General features: G+C 48.9%; 8 protein-coding genes across 8 annotated transcripts; 4 read left to right on the forward strand and 4 right to left on the reverse strand.

Moving 5' to 3' along the window:
• Positions 1-920: 920 nt before the first annotated feature.
• N7458_010578 (PARP-type zinc finger-containing protein) lies at positions 921-2,406 on the forward strand (the record flags this gene model as incomplete). The annotated part of the gene is made up of 5 exons (XM_056913960.1): positions 921-1,024; positions 1,211-1,366; positions 1,422-1,602; positions 1,694-1,768; positions 1,825-2,406. The coding sequence occupies 5 exons, from the start codon at positions 921-923 to the stop codon at positions 2,404-2,406; spliced, it is 1,098 nt and encodes a 365-aa protein (XP_056762809.1).
• Positions 2,407-3,131: 725 nt separating this feature from the next.
• Positions 3,132-4,397, reverse strand: N7458_010579 (DUF3712 domain-containing protein; the record flags this gene model as incomplete). The annotated part of the gene is made up of 5 exons (XM_056913961.1): positions 3,132-3,428; positions 3,496-3,620; positions 3,674-3,688; positions 3,748-4,172; positions 4,228-4,397. The coding sequence occupies 5 exons, from the start codon at positions 4,395-4,397 to the stop codon at positions 3,132-3,134; spliced, it is 1,032 nt and encodes a 343-aa protein (XP_056762810.1).
• A 716-nt stretch (positions 4,398-5,113) lies between these two features.
• On the reverse strand, positions 5,114-6,862 carry N7458_010580 (uncharacterized protein; the record flags this gene model as incomplete). The annotated part of the gene is made up of 2 exons (XM_056913962.1): positions 5,114-6,401; positions 6,594-6,862. The coding sequence occupies 2 exons, from the start codon at positions 6,860-6,862 to the stop codon at positions 5,114-5,116; spliced, it is 1,557 nt and encodes a 518-aa protein (XP_056762811.1).
• A 1,675-nt stretch (positions 6,863-8,537) lies between these two features.
• On the forward strand, positions 8,538-8,942 carry N7458_010581 (uncharacterized protein; the record flags this gene model as incomplete). The annotated part of the gene is made up of 1 exon (XM_056913963.1): positions 8,538-8,942. The coding sequence occupies one exon, from the start codon at positions 8,538-8,540 to the stop codon at positions 8,940-8,942; it is 405 nt and encodes a 134-aa protein (XP_056762812.1).
• Positions 8,943-8,976: 34 nt separating this feature from the next.
• N7458_010582 (uncharacterized protein) lies at positions 8,977-9,649 on the reverse strand (the record flags this gene model as incomplete). The annotated part of the gene is made up of 2 exons (XM_056913964.1): positions 8,977-9,004; positions 9,123-9,649. The coding sequence occupies 2 exons, from the start codon at positions 9,647-9,649 to the stop codon at positions 8,977-8,979; spliced, it is 555 nt and encodes a 184-aa protein (XP_056762813.1).
• Positions 9,650-11,206: 1,557 nt separating this feature from the next.
• On the reverse strand, positions 11,207-11,509 carry N7458_010583 (uncharacterized protein; the record flags this gene model as incomplete). The annotated part of the gene is made up of 1 exon (XM_056913965.1): positions 11,207-11,509. One exon carries the CDS (start codon positions 11,507-11,509, stop codon positions 11,207-11,209), a length of 303 nt encoding a protein of 100 aa, XP_056762814.1.
• Positions 11,510-14,593: 3,084 nt separating this feature from the next.
• Positions 14,594-16,137, forward strand: N7458_010584 (uncharacterized protein; the record flags this gene model as incomplete). The annotated part of the gene is made up of 3 exons (XM_056913966.1): positions 14,594-14,995; positions 15,074-15,686; positions 15,749-16,137. 3 exons carry the CDS (start codon positions 14,594-14,596, stop codon positions 16,135-16,137), a joined length of 1,404 nt encoding a protein of 467 aa, XP_056762815.1.
• Positions 16,138-19,114: 2,977 nt separating this feature from the next.
• N7458_010585 (uncharacterized protein) lies at positions 19,115-21,164 on the forward strand (the record flags this gene model as incomplete). Its single annotated transcript, XM_056913967.1, has 2 exons — positions 19,115-20,117; positions 20,179-21,164. 2 exons carry the CDS (start codon positions 19,115-19,117, stop codon positions 21,162-21,164), a joined length of 1,989 nt encoding a protein of 662 aa, XP_056762816.1.
• Between the last annotated feature and the right edge of the window lie 770 nt (positions 21,165-21,934).

A 21,934-nucleotide genomic window follows, 5' to 3' on the forward strand; every position in this document is an offset into this window, starting at 1 on the left:
TTAATTGATAAAGGGAGAGGAGAAAATCATAGAGGACTTATTCCTATTTCTTTATCTTGCTCTTGTTTTAGAATTAACAGAGTAATGTATCGACGAAAATGTGTCGAGATGAGGTTCAAGCTCACCTGACGCAGTCTCCTACGGTCGCTACAAGCAAAAAGTCACGCATTTGAGCGATGGCAATGGCGCTGGCAGTGATGATTCTGTATATATTCGCAGCTCAATAGAGACAATTGCATTCTAAATAAATTCTCATACATCTTGTAATGGCCAACCTGGAAGGTCAATGAGTGAGCATCTCGCTTTAGTTCGAGCAGCAAGTTGCCAGTCAACCCATCCAACCTCTCAGCTAAGTTTGTAAAGATATAGATGATCTATTGTCTAATCCGTTTTTTTTTACTCCAATACAATGGTATTAAGAAGCTATAGTCCCATTCAAATGCTTAAGCCTCCTCCTTGATGAACTGTCTTCTCCATAGAGAGATCGGGTTGCTCTCGTCAAAGAGGCGGCAATAGCTCCATTTAGCTCCATTGCCGCCTAGAATCAATGACCTTTGGTGTCCCGGGGACTCCCTCATATTTGAAGGCTATTTAAATGTCTGATTAGCACCTAGAGCTGAAGCTGGTACTCTGTTTGATTGTTGAAAGTTTTCGCAAATACCCAGTCCTTGATTTCGGGGTGCTGCCTCCAATTTGCCTGGCCTTCTGCCTCTGCACCTCCTCCACCACATCACTTCACTTCTCCCCTTTCCTCTCACACCCACTCAACTTCTTCCTTCTCAACCCAACCTTTCTCCAAACACCAGTTTCTACTATCGAGAACTGCGATCAAGTGGTTCTTGCTGGTGCTCTCTGAGCACCTTTCCCTTTCCCTCTCCACCTCACATTTTCCAAACTCTTCTGACCACGACCCGTCCACCATGCCTTATCGCATCGGTAAGACTCTCCCCCTCTCTCCCCCGCTCTCTTTCCTCTTCTGCTTTGGTGTCGAACTACTTTTGATGTATCTTCCCGGTTTCTACGGGTACTTGTATTTGCTACTGAGATTTGGCTATGTTGCCACAGCTCTCAACGCGTGGATGCACACGGAGTGGAGTCGTGATGCCCAAGCTGTCCATCAGTTGGCCCGTGCTCCAGGAAACCCAGAGATCGTCTTGGGTCCTTGTTGATGCTCAACGTCATCTCGTGAGATAAACTATGATTATTTCAGAAAGCTGACTTGCTCTACAGAGGTTTCCCCGAACAATCGGGCTGGTTGCAAAAACAAGGAATGCAAGGATGAGAGTATCAAAATTACCAAGGGCGAAATCCGTGTCGGGACCTGGATCGAGACCGACAACTTTCAAAGCTGGAGCTGGCGCCACTGGTGAATTTCTGAAATAATCATGCCTCTCCAATATCCAAGAGTTAATTTCTTCTAGGGGTTGTACCACTCCACTCATTCTCTCTCACATCGTCAAAGGTGTCTTCGAGGAGGACAAGCTGACCGGCGATGAGAACTTCGAGCTCATCGATGGCTGGGAGGATCTCCCTGAGGTATACCAGGATACTGTCCGTGAGGCTCTCATCCAGGGACACGTAAACGATGATGCCTGGAAGGGTGTAAGTTCTTGCTATTGATCTGACCCTACCAGGCCAGAGGCCTTGAAAGGTACTTCTTTGCAGTTATCATTTTGCTGACAGTTAATATCAGGACCCGGAATGTAATCGCCCCGGCATGCGTGGCTTCCGCATCCCATCAAAGAAGGCGGCCGCCGCTAAGAAAGCCGTTTGTCATGCACAACTCCTCATTATTTGCTGGGACTTGGACTGACACGCTAACAGGATGTCGAGGACGCGGGCGAGGAGGCCAAGGATGAGCCCAAGAAGGATAGTGCTGCTACTGGTGAAAACGACAAGGATGTCAAACCTGCCAAAGAGGTCAAGAAGGCTTCTCGCGCCAAGACCAAGAAGCTTGCCGACGACGAGAAGGTTGACGAAGCCGATGAGGCCGACAATGAGGCGGAAGAAAAGCCCGCCAAGGCAAAGCGAAGCGCTCGTGCCAAAAAGACCGCGGCGAATGAGTCTGCCAACAAGGAGACTACTGAGTCTACTACAAAGGCCAACGCCAAGGCCAAGCGAGCTCCTCGTGCTAAAGCTGCTGCTAAGGAGGATGCAGTCGCTGAGACTCAGCCGGCCAAGCGACGTGGCCGTCCTCCCAAGTCCGCCACTGCCACCGAGGAATCGACCAAGCCTGCTCCAAAGGGAACCAAGCGCAAGGTATCCGATGATCTGGATCAGAGTGAGACCGCTAACAAGCCTAAGCGTGGCCGCAAGAAGGCTGCGGTGGCCGAGAAGGAGACCGAGGAGCGGGCAGCTACCCCAGAAAAGCCAAAGCGCGGCCGCAAGAAGGCTGCCAAGGAGTAAAATTCCTCCAGTATTCTGTCTGGTTACTGGTCCGGTCGACCAAAGCTCTACCTGCCTCAGCCGGGCTGGATGTGGATCTGTGCTGCGTTTTCTAGGGGGCATGGATGTTGGAGCGGTTTCTTCGTCTCTCGTGTACCTGGGATGAATCTACTTCTCCAAGGTCCTGAATCCTCTGAGACGTCTCGACGGTCGTTTGTTATTGATTTCAAGGGTGGTCTTCTACTTCGCGTTTACTCCATGGTGGGCGAGAATGGTGCATTGGAGAATCTTGTATGAATATTTCGAGGCCCGTCATATCGCGTCTAAGGACTGCAATCTTAATTCAAATTGGATTTCTTAACCGTGAACCTTTTTTTCGTCAATCTGCTAAAATGGTGAATTAGGCTTGACGATCATAGAATATGGTCATGCATTCAGAAATCGCTGCTCAAGAATCGCCGGGGATGATGAGCAGTTGACACCTAGATAATCCATCTTTTGTGGCTATGGGACTGCCTGGGAACTGTTATTCTATCTCATAATACTTCTCGCAATCGATACGTCCCAGTCTATGTTCTTTCATAATTCTCGTCATGTACTGGAGTCTGAAAGGCCACAGTGAACCCCTTTCTTTGCACAACAGCATAACACAGTCATGCGAAGCACCCCAGCCCAAATGGAATCCACATGTATCCTTTGTATAGACCACATCTATAGTAAAAAATCTATTTCCAAGCCTCTCACATTCATGTAAGAAGATTGACGTATTGTAGTAGATCAACGGTGGCCGAGGCATCAACAGCCTTGATGGCAGCAGCAAAGTATGGAATTTCCACACCATTATAGTCACAACTGTGACCTTTGACATCGATCGTGACGTCGCCACTGTCTCCATCGCCCCAGACAAATTCTCGAATGAGCATGGACTCGTCCACGTTTCCCAGGACAATGGCGGTGGTGTTCACCTGTTGAAGCATCAGGTTTGGGATGTCGACGTATCCTAGTTTTGAACCGCCCATGCTAAGGTTGAAGATGACATGGCCCTGGGTCAATTAGTATAACTTGTTTTTCTTTCCTCCCGTCATTCATGTCTAGAGTTCAAGGGCTTACCATTTCAACGATAAAGGGGGTTGGGTTCTTGAGGGCAATCGTGGCGTTGAAGTTGAACCCATTGACTGGTGGATTCATGAGATCTAGCTTTGTGATGTTGAAAGCGCCTTGTGAGTTCACAAAGTCTGGAGACATGGTTAGGGTATGCAGTGAAGCTCGATGGGACGCTAGCTCGTACCGGTAACATTGTAGCCTGTGCACTCAAATGGTCAGCGTTGACGGAAACTCTTTGTATAAGGTTTCATATCTTACCATTCATATTCATCGTTTTATGAATATTCAAGTGAGCAGTTGGAAGAGCACCAAATTTCAAGTCCGGATCGCCCGTAACCAGCACTCCAAAACTCTCGTTTGTCGCAGCCGCAACAGCCAACTTCGAGAGACATTCAACACATGACAAGTCAAGATCTTGATCGATATTTAGATTCGCACCGTTGTCAAAATCAATCTGGGGTACTGGGAACACAGCAAATTCCTCGTTGGTAGCTGGGACTCGAATGCTTGCATTGAACGCCGTCAAATGCCCGCTGCCGCTAAATCCACCACCCATACTGAGCTTCTTCGACTGACTGACGTGGAAGGACGTTGGCCGTGGGTTAGTGATAGCCAGTCCCTCGTAGTCGAATTGGTACTTGTTGATATAGTCGTTTGCAAAGCGAGGGATGCCAACGTAGACACTGTCGGGGTTAGCACCGGTACCCACCAACATGCTATTGGGGGTGTAGGACATACAGAGGAAGAACAGTCACTAGAACAATACAACAGAGTGCTATCACATAGACCCACCACCTCTTCTTCATGTGTGTCTTGAATCGTTGCCATACTGTTGGCTTTTTCGCCAGTGCCTCGGTCGCGCCATTCGTATCAGAGCCAGAGCTATCTTCAAGGTCAGACTTTGACATCTTTCTAGTGCCGTTTTGACTGATTTCGTTGATATCCAGGTCGAAATTGCTCTGTATCCTTATGCGGAAATTTCAACAAGGTGGAATTTAAAGAATGTCCTGAAATGTAAATAAAGTCCCCTGCCCATCGTATTGCGCGAGACGTCTGAATTATGGAGAAGAAGACAAGAGGAAAACCCCCGACTGGACTGTAAAGACTCCGGGGCGCACTACAGCTTTTTGAACCAGCTAGGGTCGCAATTCCCCGTGGGGGCGCTAGCTGATGTCAAAGACAGATCCATTTCACATGTGAAGCCCAAATTCGTTTTAGGGCTGCGTATTCGGCTTCCGAATACGCAGCCGCAGATCGATCGGCGTCAAATTGGACCGAAAGGGGTAAATGGCCGAATGTTGATCTTTGACCTAATGATGATAAGCGACACACGAGAGGGACCTCGCCTCCATAACATTTGGCCATTTGATTGTATCACGAAGATCGTCGTTTGGGTCAATCGGGTGGCGATGGCGATTGTTGATTTCGACCTGTTGAGTCCGCGTACTGAGAGCTTGGATTACAATAGTTAGCCATGGGCAGTGAAATGGTCGAAATCCACCTCCAAATCATGTTCTCTCATTTTTTTTGGGTATTTTTCGAGATATATAACCATCAAATAAACCATTACCAGCTAAACTGAAAAGCCAAAAAAAACCGAAAAGCTTCCCGAATCTGTTGCCCTTCAGAAGTCATCAATGCCCCGTTCACGAATCTGATCCCGCGGATTCGCATATCTCTCCTGGTTTTTGCGACTGACCTCGGAGCGCATCCGTGTGATTGAATTGTATAGATCGGGTAGGTCCTTCATAAGCGCCCAATAACGGTGAGGGCAGTGGTAGTAGATCAAATCCTGTGTATCCGCAATGAACTTGATCAGCCAATCTTGGAGATGGTCTGTGCAAGTGGCATTTTTGAATACTACAGCAGTCATATCTAGCAGTGGTTCTAGCTGAGACAGGCCCGGGTATGAGTTCCAGGCGGCCTGTAGCTTGAACGTGATCTTTTCCACGAGGTCAACCATGTTCAAGCGGCGAGCATAAGAATAGAGTCTCCCCAGCCGCACGATCTGCTCCTGAAGATCTGTCGAGTTTGTGACGCCATGGAGTTGAAACTGACAGTGAATTCCGAGACAGTCGCCGATTTCGAACTCTTCGGCTTCGTGGGAGCTAATTTGGCGGGCAAGGGAGATCTTCAGTAGCTGCGGATCGAATTCTTGGGTCTTGAGGAAGGAGATCAGCTTGCCAGCCTCAGGCTCTTGAACGGTGGAAACGGCGCGAAATATAGCCCGCAGTTCCCTCGAATCTTTTTCAAGGAGAACATGCTCGATCATGGCTGCCAGGGTCCAGGTCCTTTCGAAAAGTGAATTCTGCTGATCGACCAGGGAATTGTTGATGCTCTCAATTGGCTCTTCCTCCTTCTTAGGCTGCACATCTTGCTCTAGGACCTCTGCTCTTATCGTGTTCGATGTGGATTGATTCTGCTCAAGTCCCGAGCCCCTAGCAGATTCCGCTCTTCCAACGGGGAGAATGGGGAACGTGAGGGAGCTAGGTCGATCCACGTTTTGATCACTTGAGTTATCCAGGGTCTTAGATACTGACAACGAGTTTGTCACTGCCTGTACCTTTTTTAGCGGCTCTCCTTCAAGTTCTGCTGTATCGGGTTGATCATCCGTGTGGGTAGACGAATCTTCATCTAGATAGTCATCGTCCATAGTGGTAATTCCTTGGACCATGACATCGAACCCATCTGGTAGAACAAGGCCCAAGCTCTTTCCACGCTTGCCCTTTACCAAGGACTCTTTCTTGGCCATGCTTTGCCAGAAGTCTATGCCTGGCTTCCTTTCAATAATTTTGACCAGTTCCCAATAGATCTTTGCATCACTTGTATAATCCTGTCCGTTGACGTTGTGGACGAAGATACGAGGAACCTTGTTCCCGAGGACGAAGAAATCTGCTATTGGAATCCAGCGACTAGCAAGTTTGTTAACTAGGATACCTCTCTCGCAACCACCTCGTCAGTCTCAAAACAGGTGCAGTATGAATATTTTCTAGGTTGTCTAGTGGTTCCGAAAAGATCTCTCAAAAGAGGTATCAAAAGAGATTCCGAAAGAGGATATAAGGATGATACATAACAGAAAGTGTGAGGTAGAACATCTGACTTACCATAGATTTCTTCCGGGGAGATAGACCGGATACACGCGCTTATCGGCATCCACCGTCCACTCACCCGATGCTGGCTTGGCTCCTTTGGGTAGCCTATGGAGACCAGGGGCCGCCTTGAAATTGTCAGGAAGCATGATCGCAATCCAGAGATCTGTTTTGTAATTGCGCACGCTGTTCTTGTACCGAATGATGAAAGCATCGCCGGGGTTGAGGTCTGCCAGGGGCGGGACATGGCGCAGTCCTGCTGTGAGTGGGGCGTAGTTGGCCATTTCTAGAGACGTGTGTGACCTCTACTTGATCGTATGATGAGGGTTTCTTGGATGAAAATCACTCTTCCCGTGTACGATCCTAGACCTGTAGTGCGAAAATGATTAGATCTCGAAGTTAAACCAAGCACAAGTCATGCGAATCGCATGAGCCTCTCATGACATCTTCACCTTGAAAAGCCTCCCTCGATCAGAGGGGGAAGACTCACCTTGATTCGGAGAATTGAGACAGAGATATCAAGGGAAGAGGATGGGAGAAATGGTTCGATAGGTAGTATCAGGGAAGTGGTAGAGAAATTGAGCAAAGGGGCTCGCAGATATCAGTAGGCGATACTTCCGTGGAGTAGTGCGCCGTGACTTTGAGCTGGTGGTGGAAGGAGGGAAGCGGGAATTGGTGAAGGAGGCTCTGGAGGAGCGTCTTTCTGAGTTAAAAGACGACTTTCCGCGTGTGATTCTGAACGTGTTGGAAGCTGTTCAGAAAGAGTTGTCTGAATTGAAATAAGTCAGATACTGAAAAGAGAGATAGTTGTGGATGAGGTAAAAGAAATGAGATCGTGAGAAAATGTTTGACAATGAACTTGGTCCAGGAAGGGGCAGAAATGACGCGCGATGGTTATATAGATCCGGTATGACGCTTCCTGTAATGAAAATTTGATCAAACGCTGGACTAGGGATTGGGAGTGCGAAATACCTGGATGGAAGTTGAGTGGGATGTAGATGAGAGACCCGGCAAGGGCGATGTCAATGGACGAGATATGATAAAAGGAGAAAGGTTGATGGAACGGAATTCTGCAGCGGATGTGGATGAGTTAGGGAAGGTAGCCTTCCGGACTGTGGTTGTAAAAGATCCTTTGAAACTTGACAGGAGATGGAGCGGGCTGCTCAGCATGCTGAGCTGACCATTGTTCAGGTAGAGGTGAAACAAATTGTGGAGGCTTCACCAATTGACACATACTCTGATCGGGTGGGAGACACTCGGGGTAATGAAGAAACATGTCGAGCTTTATGTTAAGTAGAACAGAACAGACCCCAAAAGAATATGACAGTAAATAGACATGATACCAAGTACGTACCTCAAAGGCGGAATCAGGAAGCAATAGATGCCTTCTAAGATGAAACTCTCGGCTGAAGATAGATCATGGTCGTATGATCGAGATGTTTCGAGGACATTCGTGCTTAGAGGTGACATATGAAGGGGTTGTATTGTCTGACGGCATTAAGAATGAAGAAAGAGAGAGAACTTGAAGAATTTTAAAAGCACAAGATAGGAATTCTAGTTAGGTTGATGATATTACAAGTGGTAACATTGGGCTACAAGGACGCAGATCAGAATACTTACCGTGTGCTGTGCTTGAGGGAATCCTTGCGCGCTTTGATTGATTATCAGATCAGATGCGAAGCCAAGAGTATTCTGGCTTATCATCAGAGTATATGACGTTGTCAATAGTATTGGGGTGTCTATCGCGCTGAAACAGCAGTATGGTGAGCACCCAGATTGCGTATGGAAGCCGCGATAGGATATGTGACCTAAGTCCAGGGATTCTATACTACCAAGACATTTCTTTTCTCCCATATGAACTTGGTCTACACGATGAAATGCAGATACGGAGGACTTACAAGACTTACAGAAACAAATTTTGAGGTGGCCGGATTTCTCATTTCCTATTTCTCAATCATCATGGGGCGTTTGGCCCAAAAGCAACACACGGTGACAGGTCACCGTGCACTCAAGGAGTGGAGACATGTCGTCGACAAATTAAATAACGTGCAGAACGCAGACGCAAAACGCATGCAGGCAGCCAGTGGAAATGCTGTTGGGACTCAACAAATCAAATCAACGAGTGAGCGTATCAATCAATGCAAGTCACCATACGCCGGGGAGCATCAATTAAAAGTGACTAAGGGGGTGGTTCATTCAAACCATCAAATGGCGGCCAACCTCGATAGAAGCGAAGAAGTCGATTTTGCTGTCAAAGCAGAAATCATGAATTGGTTCAAAGATCAAAAATCGCAGTCAGATAATGCCATTCTGGTTGAAATCAGCATGCCTCCCGAAATCAATTTCAAAATCGAAGTCGCTTGAACTGAGACAAAAATACAGGCGATGAGACGACCGATTAGAACAACCCACGGTTCCGCTTGGGGCTAGATAATGAAGATTGTAAGCATCCATGAGCCAGATTCGCAATAATGACAGGGATAAATGACCAAAAGACAGACCAAAAGGCAAAAAAAAAAGCAGACGGGAACAGAAGGATCCTACCGGATCTCCACGAGGTCGTCCATGTGGTTGCACATTGCCACGAACAGATCAAAAAACATCTTGCCACCCATCTCCATTTCCATCTGCATGGTTCCACTTCTCTTAAAAGTCCTGCGAGTGCGGATGATGAGAGCCAGGTAGTGAGCGCGCAGTCGAGACTCCGAGTCCGGTGTGTTGTCATACGCATACCGAGCAGATCGCAAGATCACGTCGGCTGGAATACCCATCTGAAGGCCCTGCTTTCGGAGAGCAAGGCGCTTCAGGTCTTCCAAGCCGTACTTCTCGGCAACACAGTAGACCACCGTGTCACGGAGCACAACGTCTCCTACTCCAGGGTGGAAGAACGTTGCCTCGCTCGACCCGCGGCCTCCGTTGTTACTGGTATCCTGAGCATTCTCGAGGTGCCAAGAGTCTCGACGCTTGCCATGCAGCAGGCGTGGATAATAATCGCCCTTGTACAGATACTCCAGAACACAAGACAGGATTTCAGGCTCCCTATTTGGTTCGTAAGCTTGGTTCATGCCCATAGACTAAGATCGCTCTCACTCGTCAGGTAAAGCAAGTTGCTTTGAACCGTTTTCCAGAGATTTTTCTTTCAAGGCAGTGCGAAAATACGGCGAGATAGACAAGACATCCTCGTGGGCGGCGAAAAGACGCTGATCCTGGCCGGCCACCATGGTGATGATGGGGCTAGTAAGTGGGCTGCAACGAAGGACATTAGCCTTGGCTTGATATGGCACTTTACTATTCGAGATTTACCACCTTCCCGCTGACGAGGTTTCGCCCTTGTCCATACTCTCCTGCATCTTGTCTTTCGCTTGCTCATCGTATTTCTTCCTGGAAGGTTTGACGGTCTTTCCTGCCCGGTTCTTCGAAGAAAAGGAACGTTTGAACATCGTGAACACAACGAAATGTGCTTGATTCAAATAGCTACGAAGTTGCGCAGGAACCCTAAACGATCAGAAGGAGCGATACGAGTTGGTCAAAAGGAAGGAATAATCGACGCTGCTGATCACACGAGCATGTGAGGGTCGGAGTCTGGAAGCCTTCGTCCGAAATAGTCTCCCCGTGTCATCAAGAGACGGGTTGAAACAGATTTCGGGTGATGGCTTAGCATTCGAGAGTCCTGTGAGAACTCACGGCGCGGGCTTGTCAACTCTGGCAGGCGTGAGAGAAGAAGAACCAAAGGAGGGGGGTCACGGCGCTATTTAAGACACGGGGTCAGGTGATATCAACTGCAGGTGCCTTCATCACCCGGGCGCAGACCAGTGCAAGCCAATGGAGGCCAAATGCAGGCCAGATACACACCAGGGCTGGATGACTGGGATCTGCCTGGCCTCGTTGGCAACTGGCGTTCGGACGGTGGCGCTAAAGGCCGGCGTCGTATTGGCGGGGCAAGTCGGCGATCGGCGTGGGGACATGCACGGTCGCCTGCTCTTATCTGAGGCGCATTCTTGGAGGTACATATCTGACGGTATTGCCTAGGATTACGGGAGGAGTGTAATGAGTTCAATATAAAGCGTATGCATAATCTAGTCAATTTGATACGTTTCATCGAGCACGTAAGTTGCAAAACAAAGATAAAGACAACGATTGCGGGTCATGTTGAATGGCCAAACATAAAATCTGAAGTCATCAAGTTCCCAATGTGGTACTTTGTCGCCAGCGAGAAAAGTAGGCTTTTCAATAACAGATCGAAGTTCAGTGCTGGCTCCGTGGCAGGGAACCACGAACCACTTCACAAATATCACATCCAGGTCCGCATCAGGGTCCGCATCCAGCGAAGCCCTGAGTGATTCCAAAGCTCTGGAAATGCCCAGCTGTAACGCCGTACTGACCGTTTCCAGCAGAGCAACCAGTGTCACGTTCGCCTGAGCACTGTACACAGGTCGTCGCGGTACCGGAGCTGTAGTATTCCTATAGTACGGACACAAAACAAAAGATATAAGTAATGTCACTCAACATAGGAGTAAAATGCGCAAGAGTAATGACTTACAATTCCATAGTGCTGGAAGGTGTATGGCGACTGGACATACATATTCTACCGAGATTGCGTCAGAAGACATGATTGACTCAATAGGAAGTCAGTTCGAACTTACCGGAACTCCATCGCCAACATTGTTACCTCGGTTCAAAGTACCGTTCTGCGCGGTCCCAAAGTTGGCCCAGGCCGTGTTTCCAATCGGGAATGCAGCCATGGCATTGCTGGTGATTGGGGTTCCGGGGAAGTTTTGGGCGAGAGCCACGTAGGAGACATAAGTGAGCGCCCCACCAAGTGAATGGCCGGTCGATTCCAATGTGTAGTCAGGGTACTTCTCTAGGAGGGAGCTCACTTCGGTGATCACAGAATCGTGCACGGAAGCCCAAGGGTTATAGACACCTCTCATGATCTGAACTCCAGAGGGAAAATTCACTCCGGACAGAGTAGGAGTGACCAAGGTAGTATCAACATCATTGAGGATATCGGTTGCTGAGCTTTTTTAGTTTCTGGCACCACCAATAAGAAGCAAAATCCCTGTACTCACCTGTAGTTGAGCCTCTCATAACGACAGAGATCTTCTTCTGCGTTGGGGAATATCCAATGTAGCCCTTAATTGTTTAATCAAGTACTCTTTATGATTTTTGGACTTTATACTCACCTGGGTATCAGTAATGCCGTTGTAAATTTGCTTGGTAATGGTCACATCAAAAGCAGTTCCCAAACACCCAGTGTATGCGGCAGATGATAGCTTAGCCGCACGCTGAAGAAAAGGGAAAGCCGTTGGGTCTATATGAATATTGTTAGCTATATCATCCCCGTTGTCATTCAAGACACATTCACGGACCAGATGTAGCTCGCTTCTCGACTATCGGGGCTGCTGTAACATGGGAAGCAAAAGCAATGGCCACGATGAAAGAGATGCCGTTGGAAAGCATTTTGAAGAAAAGATAAAAGAATCCTCTATGTTCAATTGAGAAAGTATGTCGACTTCAGAGAGCAGAACCAGTTCTGATTTATTCTGATCGAGTCCAAGATGGAGATACTCGCTTTTTATATACTTTTCTATTGCTTCTCTGGCTCAAGAGCCCATATGCCAGCCATCGAGCGAATCGTAGTTCTCATATCATTGTCACGATATTTTGCCGGCGCCACTGGTGTAAAAGGAAACAGGTATACCAGGATTAAGCAATTTGATGAAAAAAACTTTCGGAGATACCTCCAACCTAGGGTTTCCCCCAGATTTTCAAAGGCGGGGAAGCCAGGCTATGCCCAATCATTGAATGGAAAAATGGAGAGGCTCCAGCAAGCCGAGGAAGTAGAATTGACTTCCAGGGTCATTGCTTGCATTTCCTGCTCCGCTCGGGCCATCTTAATATCAGGACCTTATTGACACATCGAGATTGATTGGGTGGAAAGCTTGGACATGCGGCGCAGATGCACAAGAGTCTGGGCGTGATATTGGAGGGCGAGTAAAGCCCCAGTCCTGATGCAGCTAATGGAGGACCTTATTTTCTCACCATACAGCGACTTATCCCACTTTCCGGTCCAATGGCAGCGCATGAGGCTAAAGAACCTCAACAGAGAGATACGGCGTGGTGGGTGAATCGGCCCGAGTCCTCCCGTTTCAGGAACAGATCTCTAAGGTTAACGGTATTTTCCAGGCTACAATAGAGCTTTCTGAAAATAAAAAGGGTTCTGATGATTTGTGTCCTGTCCTCAATTGGCAGCTAGTAGTGGCTGGGGTTTGGCAAATTCTATAGGTGGAGTTTTCATGATGAACGTCCGCGGACGATATACCGACCGGCAATGTTTCATTTCAGTTAAATATATGCCGAGCTATAGATATTTTTCCTCACTGCCGGACTTTGGACATTTCTTCTAGTTTAGGATATAGGTAAGGTCGTATTGCATCCTCTAACCCCGCTTCACGAAAACAGCTCGGAGATGATCAACCCACTGTGCCCTGTCTCGATTCTAAATTCCTCTAGCGCCATGTTTATAGATTCACTAAACCCTGCTAGCATCGGAGATTGATACCTATGAGTGAGATCACAGGACTTTTCCACATGATACTGATGAAACTCGTATCTGCAAGTTTACATATTCGATCGGACAATAAGCGGGGTTCAAATATATCTCGAATTACAAGGGTGTTTCTTCGAAGCGCAGCTTGATGCCAAGTCGGCACATGAGGATTCGGCATTTAAGACCGAGGTCAAAGACTAGGCGCAGACCGGGTTCTTGTTGACGGAGCTCACCCCGAAGCTTAATGTCTTAAACAGGCTTAGTGTAACTTTATCTATACGATTTTGGATTCATCCCAAGGCATTAGTCAAGAAACTTGATTTATTCTGTACTTCAACTTCAGTCTAGCCCGTTGTTCGTATATTGTGTTATTCCAGGCGCAGGAGCTAATGTGAAAAGCAGGTCACGGCGGGGGAGGCTGAATGTCGCTTACGCGCAGCCTAGAAGCATACCACCAAGATAAATATATCTTTCATGGCCTCGAAGATTTCCGTGCTCCTCCCAAAGAAAGGATCATTATACTATACAGATTGTTCGGGTAGATATGTTACGGCCTCCCTACTGGTTACTAGCGGGCTAGAGGAAACCTATATAAGTGTCCGTATAGCTCGACGTACTATTATCAATCATGATGGAAAGGACGTGACCAACCAGGCATTGATGTCTAAGCTCCGAGAGAGGGGATTCCCGCCTAGAGTGTGGAAACACACTCTGGATACATTCGACCAAATACTTTGCTAGCCGCTGATGAGACAGCACTAGAAAGCAAGGAGATGGACGGAGGATTATGAGGTCACCGTAAAACATTCTTTGGTGGTTTTTATCGTGGAGAAAAGGTCCTGATTCGGGACTATACTCATTACGGTGCCGAGAGCCTGTGCATTTTTATTAACCATATTTAAGATTGTTGAATCGGAATCATTAAGCATACTCTTTGTGGTATAAGGTTTACCGCTTTCCCTCCATTGTAGACAGCGGATATAGCAGAGCAATCCTCCTCTACGTAGATCTGAGAGATCATCTGCGTATCGACACGGCTTCTCGGGCGGATAATCGCAGAGCACTCACGGAAAGCGCCACATCGGGATGGAACCTTTAGGACCCTTCTGTGGCGGTGCAACACATGATGTGGCGGTGTGATGGACAGACTGTGGGGTTTGTCCCGCATGCCAGCCACCGGTGATATCATCGCTCGCTTTCCAGGAACCCGGAAGGACCATCCAACAATTTCATCTCCAAAGTCATCTCCAAAGTCCTGGTCGATCAAGACACCACTGTCAATAGTCCTAAGCGTGTACATGATTCATCTGCACCTTTAGCCGCCATACCAGGTGACCTGTCAACCAGGCGCCCGTGCAAACCCCCTGCCTCCACGGCGCCCTATCGCGTTTCAATAATTTGCTTCTTCAAGCAAACTCCCTCTTTCTCCTGATCTCCGAGAAACTTGATTCAAGCAGGATACTGGATGGCGATGCAATATTTCAACCAGATTAAAAACCGGCGACGGTCATCCCAGATCGTGATTCCTCCCAAACCCGTCTTGACTGCGGAGGATGAGGCCTTTTTACAAAAGGTCACGTCCGACCCGGAGCACAGGCCAAGCACTGCAGCCCAGAACGAGTCAGAGGGCCTAACAGAGAGCTCCCAGAAGCCCACTGTTGACGACGGTGCCCTTGATGTTCCACTGCCTGCTTCTCCAGTAGAGGAGTTTGGAAAGGAGCTTGGCGAGGAAGACAGAAAGGCACGAGAGCAGCCTAAAGATATTAGGACGAAGTCTGAACCTACCAAGCCACATGATGCTCCCGTAGCAGAGAAGAAGAAACGATGGAGCACGATGTTCTGGAAGAAACCCACCGATACGAAGAAGGTATGTAGTCCCATGCTTTAAGGACGCTCGTTCCAGCTTGCAAGGCCTCTAGATACTGATACCCCTTTTTTGCCATAGAAGAAGGGAACGACTCCCACGGACAAGTCAAACGCTGAAGCATCCGCCCCTCCTTCCACGACAACGGCTGCAACAGATGACGGAGAAGAAGCGCGAAAGGACCAGGAAGACATGACTGATATTTTAGAACGCTTGAACCTTGCCGCTGACAACAATCGGGTCTTTTCAGTCAGCGAAGAAACCCAGGAACTGCTCCGCAAGTTCAAGTTGATCTTCAAAGATTTGATAAATGGTGTTCCAGCAGCCTATCATGACCTGGAAATGTTGTTGACGAACGGCAACCGGCAATTACAAGATACATACACCAAGCTACCGGGGTTCATGCAGAAGCTTATTGAGAAGCTTCCAGAGAAGTGGACCGAATCCCTGGCTCCAGAGATGCTTGCTGCTGCCAGTGAACGTGCCAGTCGGAGCGGTATCAACATGGAGAACGTGGGCAAAGCAGCTGCAGTTGCAGCTGCCGAAAAGGCGGGCCTTAACGTTCCAAGCCTTAAAGACCTTGTCTCTAAGCCTGCAGCAATTGTCGGCATGTTGCGGTCCATTATGCAATTTTTGCGGGCTCGTTTCCCGGCTGTCTTGGGCATGAATGTCCTCTGGTCGCTGGCACTATTCAGTAAGTGGTCATTAACCAAAAACACTTTTTTGGATTGAAGTGTTGATACTGATAATACACAGTTCTTCTTTTCGTCCTGTGGTACTGCCACAAACGTGGCCGCGAAGTCCGTCTGGAGAATGAGCGGCTGGTGACAGACGAAGAAATCAAGAAGCTGAATGAGAGCAGTACCGAGGGCCAGATTCGCCCGACCGAGACCTTAACAACCACCGCACCCCAAGGTGCTTCCGCTGAGGAAGTGCGTGAAGGTGTGAAGAGAGTAGAGGAAGCCAGGGCTTCAGCGGTTGATGTCGCGGCTGCCTCTGATCCCGAGCCGGAGACACAGAAGGTGAACGATGAGACCCCTCAACCGGCTGCATTCCCAACACGGTCGAAGTCAAAGCTGGCTATCTGGACTCGATCCAAGCCTGAACCCACTTCAAATAATATCTCGCCTTATCCCGGGACCTAAGCCGGGGAAGATATAGTCAAAAAGATGCTCAAGTATGCTGTCAGTATGGAATCACTGTGATCTCAAGCTCAACGCTATCGATGGATTGGAGAGAAGACTGGAGGTCTATGGCTTTGAGTTATACCAGAACACGATTGATATGGCTAGACATGGGCTGGGCACGGCGACGATGACGATAGATGGGACGATTTGGGTTTGATGATTGATAACGAGAATAGTTCAAGTAATACCAGATACATGAAATCCATAATGCTCATAGGTACAGTCATTCCACATCTATCACCTAAACCTATCTTCCAACAGGAGTGGAATCCAACCCTAGTACTTCGGTTGATGGAGGCACTGGTTCGAGCTACATCTCTCCCGTCGGGCCCAGTGTATTGTTTGTCATCTGCCTATGTGAGCCTTGTTGATCGGATGACATAGAACGGTAGCCTTTTGTACTGAACACAGAAACAATGTACAGTATCATTGACACGGAACCATTAGAATAAAAAGAATGTTTATATCTGTCCATGACTCCTGGGAGTGTAGTTCATGCAACGTCTTCGTGCCAACGCCCAACGGCGCTCAAGAATCCGTATGTGGAGAACTGTAAACAGAATGTTCTGGTCTGCTCTATGGAGTTGTCATTTATCGCGTTGGGAGCTCCATAGAAACGAATTTTCTCGAACCTCGGCTGCTGATGGACCCCTTGTCTCTTAACTGTATTCAGATTAATTGACTCCATACATACAGTACTTGGTGTATGGGCGTTGGGTAATTAACTGCATCTTCCGGCTAGGAAGAGAATGAACACGGTGGCGCTTCCATAGAAAAAATTACGGTATCATTTGCAACGGGCAAACGCTGTTCTCCGAAGCGCCGACTTAAAAATAGGCTAGCAGCGTGAGGATTTTCTCACAGTGGAGCTTGGGAATTGGCGCTTGGGAGAATTTTCATACTGTATCCACCCCAGCCACTGCGGGGGCGAAGATGATCTTGCAGGAGACGCACGAGATGAAGGGCAGAAAGACGAAAAGTGGCACAATTGGCACCGACACCCCTTGCGCTAGATTGGGAGCCCATCCCGTGTTTTTGCTGTTGTTCTCACGATCTTGGTATCTGTCCCGCGGCCCAATATGTGACAGGGACAGACGATCTCTCTCATGCAGGTTGCCGCGCCTGCCATGTTGCCCCCCCCCCCCCTGGCTTACCGCCTCTTTCGAGAGTAATATTGTACATGATAACAGGAGTATGAACCGGAGCAGTTTACCACTAAGTATTACGGAGTCCTCCTACTGCGCAGTCGAAGCCCAACAGACCACAGAAGACCCGTCAAGCTGGGCCAGAATGGAGAATCCCAAGTTGCCACTGCGGAAAGGAAAAATCAAGACGATGAAAGGATTCGACCAATAGGAAGGATCCGAATAGCTAGCTTAATCGTGTCTTCCATGTCTTTCTGGGGGGCCAGACCACTGAGAGTGGTCGAGTCATCCAACAATATGATTCATCTTTTGACTTCCTTTCCGTGTGCAGGCATCAACGTCTGGTCGGACGATGAATCATAGGGTTTGCACGGGTCATCTTCTGTACCCAGCGGGAAGGGAGGGGCTGCCATCAATAGCTTGTTAGTGTTTGGGCTTGCGTGCTGTAGGAGGAAGCCCAATCAGCCCCTGTTGGCCTCACATGCCTCTCCGTCAAGACTCAAGAGACTGGATCAGAGCAAATCACAATAAACATCCATCCAGTCATCGAAGAACTATAGTCATCCGTATACCTTTTGTCCTCGAGTCTGAATAGTTCTATTCTTCCGGTGGCAGAATGGACCCGCTGGATACCCGGCCGAAGCATGCGCTTGTTTTGTCCTGGGAGCTGGTCACTTTTTTTTTTTCTGCCCCCTCCCCTCTTTTTCACCTCCGTCATCAAGTTTTCGATTTTTATTTTTAATTTCATCTTTTTTTCTTTTTTTCGCCTTTCCCCAATTGAATCCCTCGTAAATGTCTTTGTCCTATCCAGTCATTGATCTAATCGAATCACCTGATCATCAACTCATCACTTTGTTGAGTCACCCACAGTATCCCCCTCCATCATTCCTTGCCCAAAGTAGAATGTAGTCGTGCAAGAGCAAGCATCATCTCCAACTGGCTCTTTTGCAGATTGCAGCGCTACGATTGGCGCGAAAGATGCGGTGAACTGGCGCCAGCGAATGGGCAGGCTTGGAGGAACGGCCAGCGGTGCAGTCGCCAGCCAATCAGCATCGGCCTGGACCATCCCCCCGGGTCCACTTCCGTTTTGGCGGGAAAAATCGATGGACCGACTGGGCTTTTCGGCCGCCTCGATGATTATTATCCTCCCCTTCCCGATCGTCTTCTCTTTTCTTTTCTTCCCCCCCTCCATCCTTCCCCCACCACCAGCCTTTTGTCCCAGTCGGATTTTGATCCCCATTTCTACCACCCTTGTACAACTGTCACCTACCAAATATCGTCGAGAATTCCTGCCAAATGGCCTTCGCTGAGCTGTAACCCCCCCACTGGGAAGCCTGTTCTCGCCGGCTTCCCAGTCCAACAGCTCCGATCCTCAATTCCCACTTGACGATATTTGTTTCCCTCTTTCGACGCCCGCTGTGAAGCGTCGGAATTGCCCCCCAGTACAGTCCCAGAAGGAGCACTTCAGCGTCCGTGCTGGACTGCAGGTGCTTGCGTGGTTTCGATAATCAAGGCTTGACGCTCATCCCTCTCCCATCCGACACCCCCTCGACCTCCCCCGATACCTCTTCTCCTATCCGTCCGAAACGAGTCCTCCTCCAATCTCGCCCACAGTTCTTCGGCAAAAACTGCGTTTCTCATAGAACATTGCGAAGATAAACCGCATTCCTCTGACAGCCTCTTCCTCGACCTACAAACGACTTGATCTACCTGTGAACTTCTATCGTTCCGTCATCCACGATACAAAAGTCTCAATTCATTCAAAAAGAAGATACACCTTGTCCGCTATTATGCCTCAATCAAGCCCCTTTGCCTCAAAGCGGACCCCCAAGGGATCCTCCAAAACTGTTCGTCCTTCGACCCCGGACGCCAACATTCTCCGACAACTCGACATGTCCCCCAAGACGGCAAACCAATCCAAAAAGCAGAATAACGGTCGGATGGGGGGACAGAGCTCCTCTGGCCGGAAAAGACGGGCATCCACTTCTTCCGTCTCTAGTGTCTCGTCTGTTTCATCCATCGACGACCTCGACCTTGAGGGCGGCCTCAGTGACGATTTGGATGACTCGGAAGATGATGCAGATGATGAAGAGGACCGCCCGCGGGCCGTCGCCCCGTCCTACGGTCGTCGTCCATCCACTTCCCGGAAGACGGGGCGCCAGCCTGCCAAAAGCAAACGAAGACGGGTCTCTGACGACGAAGACTCGGACAGTCATTTTATTAGCGCTCCCAGCGATTCAGATGACAGCTCTGATGACGTTTACGCCGCAGTAGACTATATTACCGACGGAGATGATGAGGAAGGTGATATGGAAAAGCTCGAGGAGCTCATGATCATGGAGTCTGAGAACAAGCACCGTGTCTTGCCCAGCTCGGAGATCTCTGAGACCCAATGGGTCGGTTCTGAGATGTTTGGTGACTCTATGCTCTTACCCGCTGCATCCTTCTTTGATGAGGAGCAACTTTACAGCGCCATGGAGACCTTTGGCGAAACCGATATGGCTAGTGAGGCCGTGGAAACCCCCGTGGCTCGGCGTGTCCATTTTGAGGAGCGGTCGGACTCGTCTTCCGATAGTGATTCTCACTCCGATGACGAGATTCCCAGCGACTTCCTCCAGCAAGATTCCCTGGACCCCCAGCTGCGTCGCATGATCGAAAACGACAACAACGATTACCACCGCAGCCACCGCCAAAAGTCCGAGGAGATGTATGGCGATGGTGACTACGGCCACGCAAATATCTACCACGTTGAATCCGAAGGAACATCCGAGGGCAGTCTCAGTGGTTATGAGAGTATGCTGGCTGCCGATTCACGTTTTAATGGACTAGTTTGCTGACGAACCCTTTTTTAAAGCCGATGATGGTGATACTACAGATGAAGACCTGCCTCCTCCCGCTACTATCACTCACCCCCGTTCTCTTCTTCGCCGCGACTCCACCGACTCCCTGGTCGCCCCCGGCGAGGACAAGACGGACACTGTTCCTCGCCGCCGAGGCCCAATCATGGGAACCTTTGTGGCCGATCCAAACAAGCCTGTTGCGTTGGTTGACTGCACTGGCAAGCACCTCGTTATCATTCCCGCATATGCCTCCTCCCGCCACGACTGGTTGGACTCTGCTGCAAACAGCATGCCCGGGACCGCCAACAACAGCCCTCGTCAGACCACCCTGCAATTGATTGATGAGAGCGATACCGATGCCCTTGCATCCCCAAACCAGATCGATTTCAGTCCCATGTTGGCGTCCAGCGCCAATCTGATGATGACCGCCCTCGGCAACGATTTGACGCCGGGTGGGCAGGTCATGGGTCCCCCTGAGGCTTTCTACCCCTCGCAAGATTTCACCATTGATAGCTCTTTCGAGGATGATGACGAGGATGATCCTGAGGCTGCCCTTAATGTGGACGATTTCATCGACTTTGGTAATGGGTCCTCCGATGAGGAAGATAATGACCAAGACATCTTCAATGGTTTCGATGATGACGCTCTCATTTCTCCTATGGCCACATCATCTATGCAGCCCATGGGTACTCCTACTCCTACTCGCAACTCAGAGTCCCAGGCCAACAACGCAGAACGCTTCCTCAACCATTTGGACAAGGGTATTGTCACGGCCTTCCGTCGCAACCACAATCGGTATCAGGCACTTCTCCGCCTCCCTCAACATCGCGAATTCATGCCCGCCAACTCGCCCTCGCGCCCCGCCAGTGTGTTCCGACACGCCAAGCATCAAGACATGCGCACTCCAGTCCGCAAGCGCAAGGCCAGTGGCTACGCTGGTGGCGAGGCTGTGCGACGCAAGCTCATGGATGCCCACCGCCGCACCCAGCTCCCCTTTTGAGCACCATCGCAACCTCCTCCCACTTGTTCTGACCCGTACAAGTCCATCTGCTGGCTGAGCCCAGCTCCTCCCTTAACGATTTCGACGAAGTTTGGATTTTTCCTCCCAATATCGCATGATACACACGGACGCTGTTAAATATGTTTCGAGTCGCTGGCAGACTTGGCCCCGGGAGAGAGTCGATGTTTTTTCTTCGTGTCCGGAATATGGACACCTAGAAGAGGTCTTTTTCTTTGCGTCGAGGCGAACATTAAACCCGTTTCCTTGGTCCATAGACAAGATCAATCTTGCCCTTTTCGTTTTATCTCAAATAATAAAATGGAGGCAGATTCATTGCGCCCTCCCCGCACATTTTACGTTGCTTACCCAAAACGAAGATCGATGGATGATGGCTAATGGCCCAAAAGTTGATCCATGCTTGTGTTTCGCATTGAGTGAAATTTGTTGCCAATGTTGATTTTCATTCTTTCACCCTTTTCCTCCCTAATTTTCTTATTGTCTTTTTTTTCCCTTGCCATGTACATCCTCGCTGTGTGCGGGGTATGGTGATACCTTTGAATATCTTATGGAGTTAACGTGAGGTTTATATTATTCAATCATTTATTCATTTCAATGAGTCGTTAGTAGGCCGGATTTGTAGAGTAGACACCGCTGGTCCTGTGTAGACTCTGCTTCAGATTATTCAAAAGGTCCGTTGATACGGGCATGCTCCAGTCAAATGTGCTGTTTCCTCTATAACTAATCCCAGCCAACGCTTTCTCTCTTCCCAA

The sequence above is a fragment of the Penicillium daleae genome, assembly GCF_028827525.1.
Source record: "Penicillium daleae strain IBT 16125 chromosome Unknown utg000008l_segment0_segment0, whole genome shotgun sequence".
Classification (NCBI taxonomy): Eukaryota; Fungi; Ascomycota; class Eurotiomycetes; order Eurotiales; family Aspergillaceae; genus Penicillium; species Penicillium daleae.